At 37.0% G+C, this 15,616-nt stretch overlaps 1 protein-coding gene across 2 annotated transcripts in view; it reads right to left on the reverse strand.

Annotated features, from left to right (window-relative positions):
• Positions 1 to 15,616, reverse strand: part of LOC143670130 (interleukin-1 receptor accessory protein-like 1) — a 992,918-nt gene that overhangs the window by 356,672 nt on the left and 620,630 nt on the right. For both annotated transcript variants that reach the window (XM_077144759.1, XM_077144760.1), the window contains exon 3: positions 11,402 to 11,681. In XM_077144759.1, coding sequence (XP_077000874.1) covers positions 11,402 to 11,681 — 280 coding nt within the window. The remainder of the gene's footprint in view (positions 1 to 11,401; positions 11,682 to 15,616) is intronic.

A 15,616-nucleotide genomic window follows, 5' to 3' on the forward strand; every position in this document is an offset into this window, starting at 1 on the left:
AAGGAAAATAAGTTCCAAAATTATTTATAAGGTTGCCTTGTATAGGTTAGTAATCAGTTAAAGCAAGGTAAGTAAAAGAAGAAAACCAGAAAAAGATAGTACTCTAGCTGGAGCTACTGGAAAGATGGTAATACAATTTATTAAGATAGAAAACAACTGAATAGGAAAGATGTTGGTTGAGGTAGGTATTGAGAAAGATTTGTGTACATGCTGACTTTAGTGTGTCTCGTACAAACAAGAAGAGAAGATTATTCAGTCATTAAAAATATATGCAAGTGAGAATTTTTGGAATAAGTTTTTGAGGCATCCATAAAAATTTAATAAGTGAACCTATTGGAGTAGATAAGAAGGACCAGGGAGCTAGTGAAGGACAGTGATTCTTGACCTGGCTGCACAACACAATCACCTGATATCTGGATTTTCCTGGACGAGGGTGCTACTAGGCATCAATATCTTTTACTGAATTTATTGAACTGTGTTTAATTAAAAGCTCCCCAATTAATCCAAATATGCAAAACATACATAAAACATATATATGATCTAAACGCTGAAAACTACAAAACACTAGTGAAAATAATCAATCAGAGAAGACCTAAATAAATGGAGAGACATCATGCTCATGGATTGGAAGTGTTAATATAGTAAAGATGTCAATTCTCTGTAAACTGATGTATAGGTTTACTGTAATTCCTATAAAATCTCAGCAAATTATTTTTGACAAGCTGATGTTAAATTTACATGGAAAGACACAGACTCTAAAATAACTAAAGCAATCTTGAAAAAGTGGAATACAGCGAAAGGAATCTCTAGGATCTGTCCTATAACTACTTGTTGAAGAGCGCTTTGAAAACTATTGCTTTTTTTCTTTCTTCGCTTTGTGTATATGTTATATTAAACAAAAAAAATTAAAAAAAGAAAGGAATCACTCTGTACAATATCAAGGTCTACTGTGTAGCTATAGTAATCAAAACAGTGTGGTATTGGCAGTGGGATAGAAAAATTGATCAATGGAGAAGAATAGAGAACTGAGAAATATCTCCCCACAAGTAGCGCCAATGGATTTTTTACAAAAATGCAAAAGCAATAGAATGGAGGAAGGATAGTCTTGTCAATAAATAGTGTTGGAGCAACAGGACATTCCCAGGCCAAAAAATTAATGGTGATCTAATCTCATATTTTATGTAAAAATTGACTCAAAATGGACCATAGACTTAAATGTAAAATGTAAAACTCAAACTTCTAGAATAAAACAAAGAACAAAATCTTCTGCATCTTAGGTCAGGCAACAAATTTTTAGACATAACACCAAAAGTGTTATTGATAAAAGTAGAAATTGAAAAATTGGATCTCACCAAGATTAGAAACTTTTGAACTGTGAAAGACCCTGTTAGGAAGATGAAGATACAAGCTATAAACGGGTAGAAAATAGTTGCAACCATATACCCAACAAAAGATCAATATCTTGAATACATAAAGAGTTTTCAAATTTAAGAGTAAATAAAAAAACAATTATAAAATGGGCAATAGATATGAACAGATATTTCACTGAACAGCATATACAGAGGAAAAAATACACAAAAGCATATTCAAAGTCAGTAGCAATTAGGGATATGCAGATTAAAAGCACAATGAGATACATAACTAGGAGAATGGCGAAAATTAAGAATAGTGACAACACTAAATGCTCCAACAATGTGGAGTAACTAGACCACGTGTACATTGCTGACAGGAATATAAAATGGTACAGCTGCTCTGGGACCACTGTTGTCTGACAGTTTCTTATAAAACTCAACATGCAACTACCACACAACACAAATTCATTATGGGGCATTTATACCAGAAAAAATGAACACTTGTGCCTATGCAAAAACCTGGACATAAATTTCATGTAAGTATTTTTTTGTTTGTTTTTCTTTTTTTTTTCTAGACTTTATCTTTAATACCAAAGAAAAATGGGATCAGCTCACATGTTCTTAAATGGGCGAATGGTTAAAGAAACCGGGACTCATCCGAACCATGGAATACTACTCAGCAATCATAAAGAACAGATTACGTACAACAGTGAAGATGGATATCAAAGGAATGATGCTGAGTGAACAAAAGCCCACTCAAAAAGGTATACTGTATGATTGCATTTATATAGCATTCTTGAATGACAAAGTTATAGAAATGGAGAACATATTCATCCTCTGCCTGAGGTTTGGGATTGAGGGGAGGAAGGGACAGATGGGTGTGGCTATAACAGGGCCACAGGAGGAAACCTCATGATGGACGTGTTCTGTAACTTGATGGTATCAAGGTCAATATCCTAATTATGATACAGTCCTGCAGGTTTGCAAGACATCACCATTGGGCGCAACCAGCTAAAGGACACATAGGATCTTTCTAAATTATTTCTTACAACTGCTTGAGAATCTACGATTATTTCAAAAATAAAATTTTAATTGAAAAAAAAATAGGGTGACTAACAATTAGTATGTCAGCATATGAAACTGTGCATAGAGCATAACTCCGAAGATGGGGATTTAAAAATTGGAGGTCAAGAGTAAAGGGAGGGCAGGCCACAGTGGCTCAGCAGGCAAGAATGCTTGCCTGCCATGCCAGAGAACCCGGGTTTGATTCCCAGTGCCTGCCCATGTTAAAAAACAAACAAACAAAAAAAGAGTAAAGGGAAATTTTAGATTTTATAAAATAAATGCATTAATTTAAATGGAAAGAAAAGAAAAGGGAACAAAGTGTTAACCAGATCACCTTCATTCATTTTTTCATACAAAAAGTAGAAATAAAATAAAAAACAGGAAGGAGAAAACTGAGTAAAAAGCAAGGTGTTACCGAACAAAGCATTAGGTGATATCTTTCTGTTCAAAATCGACACAAATGGAGAGGCATAGGAAAGCTACTGTTCATTATACCAATAACTATCTTGGGCATTTCCATTATATGCACCATATAATTGTATATATTTACATATACATGTAAATTAGGTGTACGTGAAAAGGTATGCTACACCCTTTCATTGGTAAGTGAATACCGAGAATACTGATCAGAAAGACTAGCACCAGTGAATAGAAGCTAACGTTTCCAAACTTCTAAAATTCTATACAAGAACATTATTTGAAAACCAATAGTAGCAGTTTTGTGGCTTGATAGCTAACAATAGGCCAAAATGCCAGTGACTCAACTAAGAGCCCTTGGGCTCTGTTCATGACAACACCAAGCCATGCTGCTTATATTGATTTTGAGCATACCTCTCCAAATTGGAAAAGGAAGGCATGTCAAAACCAGCCCCAAAACGATTGGCATATTTGAATTTCACTATGAAAAATATATTTTTCTGTAGTAGATCACTTCCTCTAGGACACTGACACCTAAAAATTTAAGCTGTTTTTCTTTTTGTTGCACCTTCCATTCAAATATATACATATGAATATATGGCAAATATCATAGTTGTAGAAACTTTTCATCCTTTCATTCATCATTGACAACTATTTTAATGCAAATGTCCCAGAGTAACTGGATCACTGAGCATATTTAAACCCATCAAAGTACTGCAATCTCAATGCTTTAGAAATTTGGATTACTAATATGAATGCATCATTATTTTCCCATCAAAAATAAATAATGCAATTAAGTATTAGACTATGGACATTCAACTCAATTCTAATCTCAGATAAATAAGGACACACATTTGCCTATCTTGAAAATTCACCTCTACACATGTATGAAGCAATCGGAACTAATGATTATTTTTGTGAAGAAACACAGCAGACCTGAAATTAAAATCAAATTCCTGGATTCGGTCAGGCGCCGCCTCAGGGCCGCAATCATCTCCACGGTCACATCCATCTGTCAGTTCAGGGTCCGCTCCCGCGTCTGAACTTCCTGCTTTTTCTGCGTCAGCTGCACGAATGCTGCCGGAACTTCCAACAGTTCAGCAGTTTTCTGGGCCAGCTCTTTGAACAGCTACTGGGGGAGTGGAGACGATACAGAGCAGCTCCCGGAGCCACGACGGAGATCAAAGGGACAGCATACCCCATCCTGGAATGGCTGACTGTCTGGGAGAACCAGCTCTGGTGAGATAGCTGAGGGGCGCGGGCTTTCCCAGGCGGGACGGCAAGCGGCCGGAGTCCCTCCCTTCCTCCTTCCCAGGCCAGCTGGCAGAATTGGGCAGGCAGTCACCTCGGGTCGCAGCGGCTAGCGCCCCCACCACGTGAGGCCCCCCAGACCAACTGAGAGAGTTGGGTCAGAAATCCCCAGACCGCAGAGAACGGTGACCGGGGGGGGGGGGTCCCTTCCAAACACGTGACTCCCCGGTCCGGCTGGGAACGGTGCACTCTCCCGGCCTGCGGCGGCTGGCGCCTTCCCGCCACGCTTGGCGCCCCGGGATGACTAGGAAATTCGGTTGGGCGCTCTCCCGGGCTGCGGCGGACGGCGACCCTTCCCACGTTTGGACCCCCGGGCCGGCTGGCACTCTTCCAAGTCGCTTCAGCTGGCGAACCTTCCCCACAGCAAGAGTTTTCCAAACTTAAAGGACCCACAGTACTTTTTACTGGTGGGACCCAGAGACAAACGTGTGCCACGAGCGCCACCTACTGGGCAGGATAAGAAAAACAGAACCCAGAGATTTCACAGAAAAATCTTTCAACCTGTTGGGTCCAACACCCAGGGAAATCTGACTAAATGCCCAGACGCCAGCAGAAGATAATGGATCACGCTCAGAAAATTGAAAATATGGCCCAGTCAAAGGAACAAACCAATAGTTCAAATGAGATACAAGAGCTGAGACAACTAATGCTGAATATACGAACAGAAATGGAAAACCTCTTCAAAAACGAAATCGATAAATTGAGGGAGGGCATGAAGAAGACATGGGCTGAACAAAAAGAAGAAATAGAAAAACTGAAAAAACAAATCACAGAACTTATGGAAGTGAAGGATAAAGTAGAAAAGATGGAAAAAACAATGGATACGTACAATGATAGATTTAAAGAGACAGAAGATAGAAATAGTGATTTGGAGGATAGAACATCTGAATTACAAAAAGAAACAGAAACTATCGGGAAAAGAATGGAAAATTTTGAACAGGGTATCAGGAAACTCAAGGACAATATGAACCACACAAATATATGTGTTGTGGGTGTCCCAGAAGGAGAAGAGAAGGGAAAAGGAGGAGAAAAACTAATGGAAGAAATTATCACTGAAAATTTCCCAACTCTTATGAAAGACCTAAAATTACAGAGCCAAGAAGTGCAGCACACCCCAAAGAGATTAGACCTAAATAGGCGTTCTCCAAGGCACTTACTAGTTAGAATGTCAGAGGTCAAAGAGAAAGAGAGGATCTTGAAAGCAGCAAGAGAAAAACAATCCATCACATAAAACAGAAACCCAATAAGACTATGCGCAGATTTCTCAGCAGAAACCATGGAAGCTAGAAGACAGTGGGATGATATATTTAAATTACTAAAAGAGAAAAACTTCCAACCAAGACTCCTATATCCAGCAAAATTATCCTTCAAAAATGAGGGAGAAATTAAAACATTCTCAGACAAAAAGTCACTGAGAGAATTTGTGACCAAGAGACCAGCTCTGCAAGAAATACTAAAGGGAGCACTAGAGTCAGAAACGAAAAGACAGAAGAGAGAGGTATGGAGTAAAGTGTAGAAAGAAGGAAAGTCAGATATGATATATATAATACAAAAGGCAAAATGGTAGAGGAAAATATTATCCAAACAGTAATAACACTAAATGTGAATGGACTGAATTCCCCAATCAAAAGACATAGACTGGCAGAATGGATTAAAAAACAGGATCCTTCTATATGCTGTCTACAGGAAACACATCTTAGACCCAAAGATAAACATAGGTTGAAAGTGAAAGGTTGGGAAAAGATATTTCATGCAAATAACAACCAGAAAAGAGCAGGAGTGGCTATACTAATATCCAACAAATTAGACTTCAAATGTAAAACAGTTAAAAGAGACAAAGAAGGACACTCTCTACTAATAAAAGGAACAATTAAATAAGAAGACATAACAATCATAAATATATACGCACCAAACCAGAATGCCCCAAAATACATGAGGAATATGCTGCAAAAACTGAAAAGGGAAATAGACACATATACCATAATAGTTGGAGACTTCAATTCACCACTCTCAACAATTGACAGAACATCTAGACAGGGGATCAATAAAGAAATAGAGAATCTGAATATTACTATAAATGAGCTAGACTTAACAGACATTTATAGGACATTACATCCCACAACAGCAGGATACACCTTTTTCTCAAGTGCTCATGGATCATTCTCAAAGATAGACCATATGCTGGGTCACAAAGCAAGTCTTAACAAATTTAAAAAGATTGAAATCATACACAACACTTTCTCGGATCATAAAGGAATGAAGTTGGAAATCAATAACAGGCATAGTGCCAGAAAATTCACAAATACGTGGAGGCTCAACAACACACTCTTAAACAACAAGTGGGTCAAAGAAGAAATTGCAAGAGAAATTAGTAAATACCTCGAGGCGAATGAAAATGAAAACACAACATATCAAAACTTATGGGACGCAGCAAAGGCAGTGCTAAGAGGGAAATTTATTGCCCTAAATGCCTATATCAGAAAAGAAGAAAAGGCAAAAATACAGGAATTAACTGTCCACTTGGAAGAACTGGAGAAAGAACAGCAAATTAATCCCAAAGCAAGCAAAAGGAAAGAAATAACAAAGATTAGAGCAGAAATAAACAAAATTGAAAACATGAAAACAATAGAAAAAATGAATAAGGCCAGAAGTTGGTTCTATGAGAAAATCAATAAGATTGATGGGCCCTTAGCAAGATTGACAAAAATAAGAACAGAGAGGATGCAAATAAATAAGATCAGAAATGGAAGAAGAGACATAACTACTGACCTCACAGAAATAAAGGAGGTAATAACAGGATACCATGAACAACTTTACGCTAATAAATACAACAATTTAGATGAAATGGATAGGTTCCTGGAAAGACATGAACAACCAACTTTGACTCAAGAAGAAATAGATGACCTCAACAAACCAATCACAAGTAAAGAAACTGAATTAGTCATTCAAAAGCTTCCTAAAAAGAAAATCCAGGACCAGACAGCTTCACATGTGAATTCTATCAAACATTCCAGAAAGAATTAGTACCAACTCTCCTCAAACTCTTCAAAAAAATCGAAGTGGAGGGAAAACTACCTAATTCATTCTATGAAGCCAACATCACCCTCATACCAAAACCAGGTAAAGATATTACAAAAAAAGTAAACTACAGACCAATCTCTCTAATGAATATAGATGCAAAATCCTCAGTAAAATTCTAGCAAATCATATCCAACAACACATTAAAAGAATTATACATCATGACCAAGTAGGATTCATCCCAGGTATGCAAGGATGGTTCAACATAAGAAAATCAATTAATGTAATACACCATATCAACAAATCAAAGCAGAAAAATCACATGATCATCTCAGTGGATGCAGAGAAGGCATTTGACAAGATTCAACATCCTTTCCTGTTGAAAACACTTCAAAAGATAGGAATACAAGGGAACTTCCTTAAAATGATAGAGGGAATATATGAAAAACCCACAGCTAATATCATCCTCAATGGGGAAAAATTGAAAACTTTCCCCCTAAGATCAGGAACAAGACAAGGATGTCCACTATCACCACTATTATTCAACATTGTGTTGGAGATTCTAGCCAGAGCAATTAGACAAGAAAAAGAAATACAAGGCATCAACATTGGAAAGGAAGAAGTAAAACTATCACTGTTTGCAGATGATATGATACTATACATCGAAAACCCAGAAAAATCCACAACAAAACTACTAGAGCTAATAAATGAGTACAGCAAAGTAGCAGGTTACAAGATCAACATTCAAAAATCTGTAGCATTTCTATACACTAGTAATGAACAAGCTGAGGGGGAAATCAAAAAAGAATCCCATTTACAATCCAACTAAAAGAATAAAATACCTAGGAATAAATTTAACTAAAGAGACAAAAAACCTATACAAAGAAAACTACAAAAAACTGCTAAAAGAAATCACAGAAGACCTAAATAGATGGAAGGGCATACCGTGTTCATGGATTGGAAGACTAAATATAGTTAAGATGCCAATCCTACCTAAATTGATTTACAGATTCAATGCAATACCAATCAAAATCCCAACAACTTATTTTTCAGAAATAGAAAAACCAATAAGCAAATTTATCTGGAAGGGCAGGGTGCCCCGAATTGCTAAAAACATCTTGAGGAAAAAAAACGAAGCTGGAGGTCTCACGCTGCCTGACTTTAAGGCATATTATGAAGCCACAGTGGTCAAAACAACATGGTATTGGCATAAAGATGGACATATTGACCAATGGAATTGAATAGAGTGCTCAGATATAGACCCTCTCATCTATGGACATTTGATCTTTGATAAGGCAGTCAAGTCAACTCACCTGGGACAGAACAGTCTCTTCAATAAATGGTGCCTAGAGAACTGGATATCCATATGCAAAAGAATGAAAGAGGACCCGTATCTCACACCCTATACAAAAGTTAACTCAAAATAGATCAAAGATCTAAACATTAGGTCTAAGACCATAAAACAGTTAGAGGAAAATGTAGGGAGATAGCTTATGAAACTTACAATTGGAGGCAGTTTTATGGACCTTAAACCTAAAGCAAGAGCACTGAAGAAGGAAATAAATAAATGGGAGCTCCTCAAAATTAAACACTTTTGTGCATCAAAGAACTTCATCAAGAAAGTAGAAAGACAGCCTACACAATGGGAGATAATATTTGGAAATGACATAATCAGATAAAGGTCTAGTATCCAGAATTTATAAAGAGATTGTTCAACTCAACAACAAAAAGACAGCCAACCCAATTACAAAATGGGAAAAAGACTTGAACAGACACCTCTCAGAAGAGGAAATACAAATGGCCAAAAGGCACATGAAGAGATGCTCAATGTCCCTGGCCATTAGAGAAATGCAAATCAAAACCACAATGAGATATCATCTCACACCCACCAGAACGGCCATTATCAACAAAACAGAAAATGACAAGTGCTGGAGAGGATGCGGAGAAAGAGGCATACTTATCCACTGTTGGTGGGAATGTCAAATGGTGCAACCACTGTGGAAGGCAGTTTGGCGGTTCCTCAAAAAGCTGAATATAGAATTGCCATACGACCCAGCATTACCATTGCTAGGTATCTACTCAAAGGACTTAAGGGCAAAGACACAAACGGACATTTGCACACCAATGTTTATAGCAGCATTATTTACAATTGCAAAGAGATGGAAACAGCCAAAATGTCCATCAACAGACTAGTGGCTAAACAAACTGTGGTATATACATACGATGGAATATTATGCAGCTTTAAGACAGGATAAACTTATGAAGCATGTAATAACATGGATGGATCTAGAGAACATTATGCTGAATGAGTCCAGCCAAAAACTAAAGGACAAATACTGTATGGTCCCACTGATGTGAACCGGCATTCGAGAATAAACTTGGAATATGTCATTGGTAACAGAGTCCAGCAGGAGTTAGAAACAGGGTAAGATAATGGGTAATTGGAGCTGAAGGGATACAGACTGTGCAACAGGACTAGATACAAAAACTAAAAAATGGACAGCACAATAATACCTAATTGTAAAGTAATCATGTTAAAACACTGAATGAAGGTACATCTGAGCTATAAGTTTTTTGTTTTGTTTTGTTTGTTTTTTTTTTACTATTATTATTACTTTTATTTCTTTTCTCTATATTAACATTCTATATCTTTTTCTGTTGTGTTGCTAGTTCTTCTAAACCGATGCAAATGTACTAAGAAACGATGATCATGCATCTATGTGATGATGTTAAGAATTACTGATTGCATATGTAGAATGGTATGATTTCTAAATGTTGGGTTAATTTATTTTTTCCCGTTAATTAATAAAAAAAAAATGTTCAAAAAAAAAATCAAATTCCTATTTGTCCGGTGAGAAGAGCTGGTTCAAACAGTATACTTTTAAACTGTACTAGTATGATGACTATCAGTGCCCACAGAAAACCCTCACTTCTATTATGAGATACGCTTGAACATAGAAGGAGTTTTAAAAAGTTAAGCCCCAAGGGAAAGAACAAGAGATGTCGAAGGAATGGTACGTTTGTTCTTCTAAAATCCTGTTGACGTTTCCCCCAAGTGCAACTCTTTACTTGCATTTGCTTTATGTTTTCCCACGCTAACCCTAAATTACAACATGTGCCGTCAGTATTAAAGGGAGAAATTTATTTTTAACTTTTACGTGACTTTGGCCTATTTTAATGTCCTACCACACCAGGAGTCGTGGTTCAGCACCATGGTTATTCTTAGAGGTATGGATGAGAGGGAGGCATGATCTTTACAGAAGAGGTGTGACAGGTGCCTGGCACAATTTCAGATGTAGAAGTGAGATTTTGATTTGAAAAAGGCTCTAGGTGATACTGAGACTTTATCCGAGTTGAGAGTCAACTGCTTTGGGTTTTGTTTTATTTTTTCAAATAAGCTGAAATACGAAAAGCCAAATAAACAGATTTAAACACCCTCTGTACACCAAGAGCCCTGTTCGCTAATTTTCTAGTAGGCTGACAACTTTTGCACCCGTCTGTGCTGGGTATGGTTCACAATCAATGAATGGCTAAATGCTTAAACGAAGATTTCTGGCTGCTAATTTATTACACGGATAGCATTTCAATGCATTATTATTAGGGAAATTAGAAGCTGACAAAAGATGTGTGATGAATTTTCTTGAGGATAAGGGTTCAGGCTTGATTTTGAATTTTGGTATTAGCCATGAGACGCCCTGGGGAAATTTTGTATTGACCCAGCACTTTTAGTTAACAAAGTGATCTGGAGAACAACCTCTGTCTTCCCTAACATGGCAATGTTGTCTTCCTCTCCCTGGGCACATACACAATTACCTAAATCATCTCTGCAGATGTGTGTGAACCAGAGCTATCTGTGCTCTATCTGTCTGTGAAGGGCAATAACAAAATGTTACAACCCATTTAGCAATAAACGATGCATACTTTCTGCAAGTCTTTGCTTACATTTTATTTGCAACATTTCACCTCCCCTATAAATTTTATTTCATAGTCTTCAGTAATTTCTGGCAACATAAGTAGATACCCAGATTGTATCACTGTTCTCTGCAAGCTAGAAATAATGTCTCAATATAAATTCCAATCCCACCTTTTTATGATTTAGATTCTACATTTTAGAAAGCAGCAACCCACACAAATTTTGTGACAATACCTTTGGGTGAAAGGGATAGCAGCAAAATGTAAGTATGAGAAAGCAGCCTGCGATATCATTGATTTGGCAGTGATAGAAATAAAAGGGATACCTGATGACACAAGCGTAAAGACCACTGTCCTGTAGTAACGTTGGCCGGAACCAAATGGAGTCTTCCTCCTTGCTCATTCTGCTTCCATCAAATGCTATTGGCTCTTCAAAGTCTCCGGGACCAGAGCTTTTGTACCACATCAAACTGAGTCCAGCACTTTGGGCAAGGGAGTAATTCGCTCGGATATAACCATAAAAGAGTGCGCATTTGATTCGAACAGGCTCTCCCACCAAAACTTGATATTTCTTGATATCGACAGACCAATCAGTGCATCCATCAGCTGTAAGAAAAAAAAGAGAGAGAGAGAGGGAAAACATTAGAGAAAAATTTGAACTATCATTTCAGTCATCCATCCACTCATTCATTCAACAAATATCTGTCGTGCATCTACGTGGGAGAGATTCTACTCTGGGCACGGATGATGCAGCAATGAATAAAACCATAAATGACAATGCAAAGGAATTTACCCTGCTAACAACATATCCTTCACTTAGCCTGCTGGGATTTAGTCGACATTCACATCAGTATGCTACTTATCGATTTGTTGCCTCTCAACTTCATATCCACCTTTATGTCCATTTTGTGAAAACGGATCTGGCCTGTTTAAATATTTTTTTCCTTTGCTAACAGGTACTGCAGCCTTGTCAGTAGAGGGTGTTTCCTATTAAGTAAGTCATGGCTGTGCCCTACAAATAAGATCAGAATCCGAGCCTTCTGGATGTGAGAACAGAGGCTCTTCCTTGAGTGCTCTGTATCAGCCCCAGAGCAACAGCAGCCATTCCTGTATTCTTTAAGGTTCTTTCTCCTCCTTACTAGCCAATCCTTCATTATTCTAACCCTCAATTATATTTAACAATTCTTTATATTAAACTTTCCCTGTTCAAATTACTGTGTGACTTCTCTCTCTGATGGCCCCAGAGTGATAAAATCAGGGATAAATGTTTTACAGCCAAACAAGGCCGAATGGAATAAAAGCCAAAGTGGGGAGAGCTCTGGTAGTGGGTTCCCAGCCAGAAACAGAGGTAAACAGTCACTGCGCTTTGGCTTCTTAAGAGCATTAAAGGATGCTTAGCATCAGGGGAAATGTAGAGAGGAAAGCAGCAGGGGATGGTTTAGTTTTCTGGGTTTCCTGGAGGCATCATCTTCTAAAGGCATTTTGACACTCCTTTTTTTGTTTTTCCCTTTACACTCACCTCCACACCCCACACAATAAATAACAGTCCCCATAGGGAAGGTAAGCTCCTTCCATCATCATGGAGAAGAAGTTGTGGATTTCCTGCTTAGAGAGGGCAGTTGCTCAATACTTAGCAAGAAAATAAGTCTGACATTTCCCACAGTACACAAATGCTGAGCAAAGGAGAAAATGCGGAGGGAAGAGAATCTGTAACAGCAGAAGCATCAAAGTATTTCAGTCAGGGGTAGATGAACAAGAGAAAAAAACCTAAAAGTCCTGAGAACAGTATGAACAATGCAGAGTTCAATAGAAGGAAAATGATCTGAACAAAAAGGAAGATGTACAATAGAGGAAAGAATGCACATGATGGATTTAACTATCTACATTGCATGTTTTAAAATAATAATAGCATCTAACATCTAATGAGCACTTAACTATGGGGCCAGGGGCTTTACACATTTTCATTCATTTTTCACAAAACCATCCACTGAGGCTTTCGAACTTGCTGCTCCCTCCACCTGAAACCTTACTCCCCCAGCCAACTGCATGGTTGGCTTCCTCAGAACCGTATCCCAAAGACTGCTTCCTCAAAGAGGTCTTTCTTTTGTAACAGTCCTGTATAAAATAACATCTTCCTATTCTAGTCATTTGACTCACTGATTCTGCTGTAAATTTTCTACTTAGTACTTATTGCTATCTAATATTATATTACATATCCACTCGTTTGTTTTCTGTCTCCCCAGTAGAATGCAAGCCTCTGGAAGACAGGGATTTTGTCCTTCTCACTCACTACTCTAACCCCAGTGACTACCACTGTGCCTGCACAGTTGAGCTCAACACATTTACTGAATGAATGAATGAATACATGAGTGAAGAAATGAATTTATAACTGAACTTTACAATCGAAGAAACTCGATTGATAAAAGTTGCACAGACAGATAATAAGTGGGAGTGCTGGGATTCTCACCCAGTTATGTCTGACGTTAGAATTCATTTTCTCTACCACCTGCTGTTCCCCAATGAAAGTGTTTTCAATTTCAGCCCATTCTGTGATTTAGCTAATTTCAATTACTACATTTTTGACTAAGATGCCTGTTAAAGAGCTGTACTTAGATACTCTTTAGAGTACATCTGCTCAAAGTGTCCAAGTCATTGCCATCATCCCATTAATGACTGTCACCGACTTGGAATAACATAAACAGGACACAGCAGAATCAGGCACAAACAGAGACATCAAGGGTGTATAATTCATGCAATATTTAACGATAAAATTTTGTATATTTGTTCCACTGCATGAAATGACTCCTATGAGGGATTTTACTTAATGCAGTTAAAATTCTAGTAATAAGCATGAAATTATTCTGCTTTATCACTGTATGAATTACAGTACAATTCTAGAGTCAAGTTATTGTAACTCAGGCCATCTGTCACAGCGGGTATCACTGCCAGGGATAAAGGCTGAAACATCTTCAAGATAACAGTATAAACTATGAGATGAAATTAAACTCTCAGCAGATTTGTAAGATAAAACAAAATGCTTGAAGCTAAGAGCAAAAAGATTTAGTCTAGAAAAGTTCTAAAGAGTTAGTAACAAACTAAATCAAGAGAACAGAGGGAGATTTGAGAATAGATACAGATCTTAATATATGGTCTTAGAATATGCTGTCTAAGAAAAAATGTTGAAACGAACCATAAATAGTGCTGAAAAATAGTTATGCAGTACTCAGTAATAGTCAGAAAAAAAAAGTTGCAAATGACTCAAAAAGTCACATGCCAGGGAAAGCTAGAGTTGATATGAAGAAATAACAACCACACTTAGGACATGAAAGGTGCTTTGTGTTCATTTTAATACAGAAGTAGATGGGGAAATCTATGGCTTAGGAGTTTTTATTACCATTAAACAAAATGCATCATGTTCAAAAATAAACTATCAAATTATTAAGATGTTTTAGTACATTTTGGGAAAACATGGCAAATACTGTAAATAATAAGTCAAGCTATATTCAAATTATTTGGATAAACACATTTAAATAAATGATGGACTTATACCTCTCTTCAACAACTAAAATAAAGCATGTTATTAAGTGAAAGAAATGATGAGTGTTATTTATTTTTCCATTAGCATTCTGCCTCATTTGCATGCACTCTTTTGCACTCCCTCTCTCTCTCTATATATATACATATATATCATATATATATAATATTTTCCCTAAACCATAGAAAATAAGTTAAAGTAAGGTATAATCATACTTCACCCTTAAATACTTCAATATGCATCTCCTTATGAATAGGGACATTTTTCTTACATTGCCTTAACGTTTTCTTGTGTTTTTAAAAATATCTTGTGTAGCAGGGCATCTCTACAATTTAAAAGAAAATATGATAACTTAAAACCTAACTCTTGATGAATGGAATTCTATTTATATTTTCTGCTTGTCCATACTTCAGAACATAAGCTCTGTTGACTTGGAAACAATCACTCCAATAGCATCTTTCTTGACATTGTTAATTCCATTACGTATGTTACCAGGTAACGTTATTCTATTTTAACAATTACAAGTTCATTGTCTAGGCCAGCAATATTTAATATGCTTTTCCCCCTTTTGGAATAAAATACCATTTTATAAATCTCTCTATTCAAGAAAATTTGCTATTGGAACTCTCCTTCCCTGATAGGAGGAGTCCATGGAAACACAGTTCGATGTTCATTCATAGGTCAATGACTTCTCAGCAGTATATATTCCTTCAGAGTCAACAGGAGCTTATATGAACACAGAGAATTATATTGGGATGTAAGTAGGAGGCACTATATTCATGCACTTTTGTCACTACCCATAAAGTTCCTGGAGATTTTATGAAGATGATAATGGAATTAAGATTCAAAACTAATTCCTTTACAGGAAGTTTATCCTGATATACCATTTTATGAACAAACGCTACATAGACTGAGGGATGAGAACATATTCAAATGAGATTAGGGAAAGTATTTTTAATCAAGTCATTATTACTACATATGTAGGAGCTCAAAATATTTCCATGGT

The sequence above is a fragment of the Tamandua tetradactyla genome, chromosome X, assembly GCF_023851605.1.
Source record: "Tamandua tetradactyla isolate mTamTet1 chromosome X, mTamTet1.pri, whole genome shotgun sequence".
In the NCBI taxonomy this organism is placed as follows: Eukaryota; Metazoa; Chordata; class Mammalia; order Pilosa; family Myrmecophagidae; genus Tamandua; species Tamandua tetradactyla.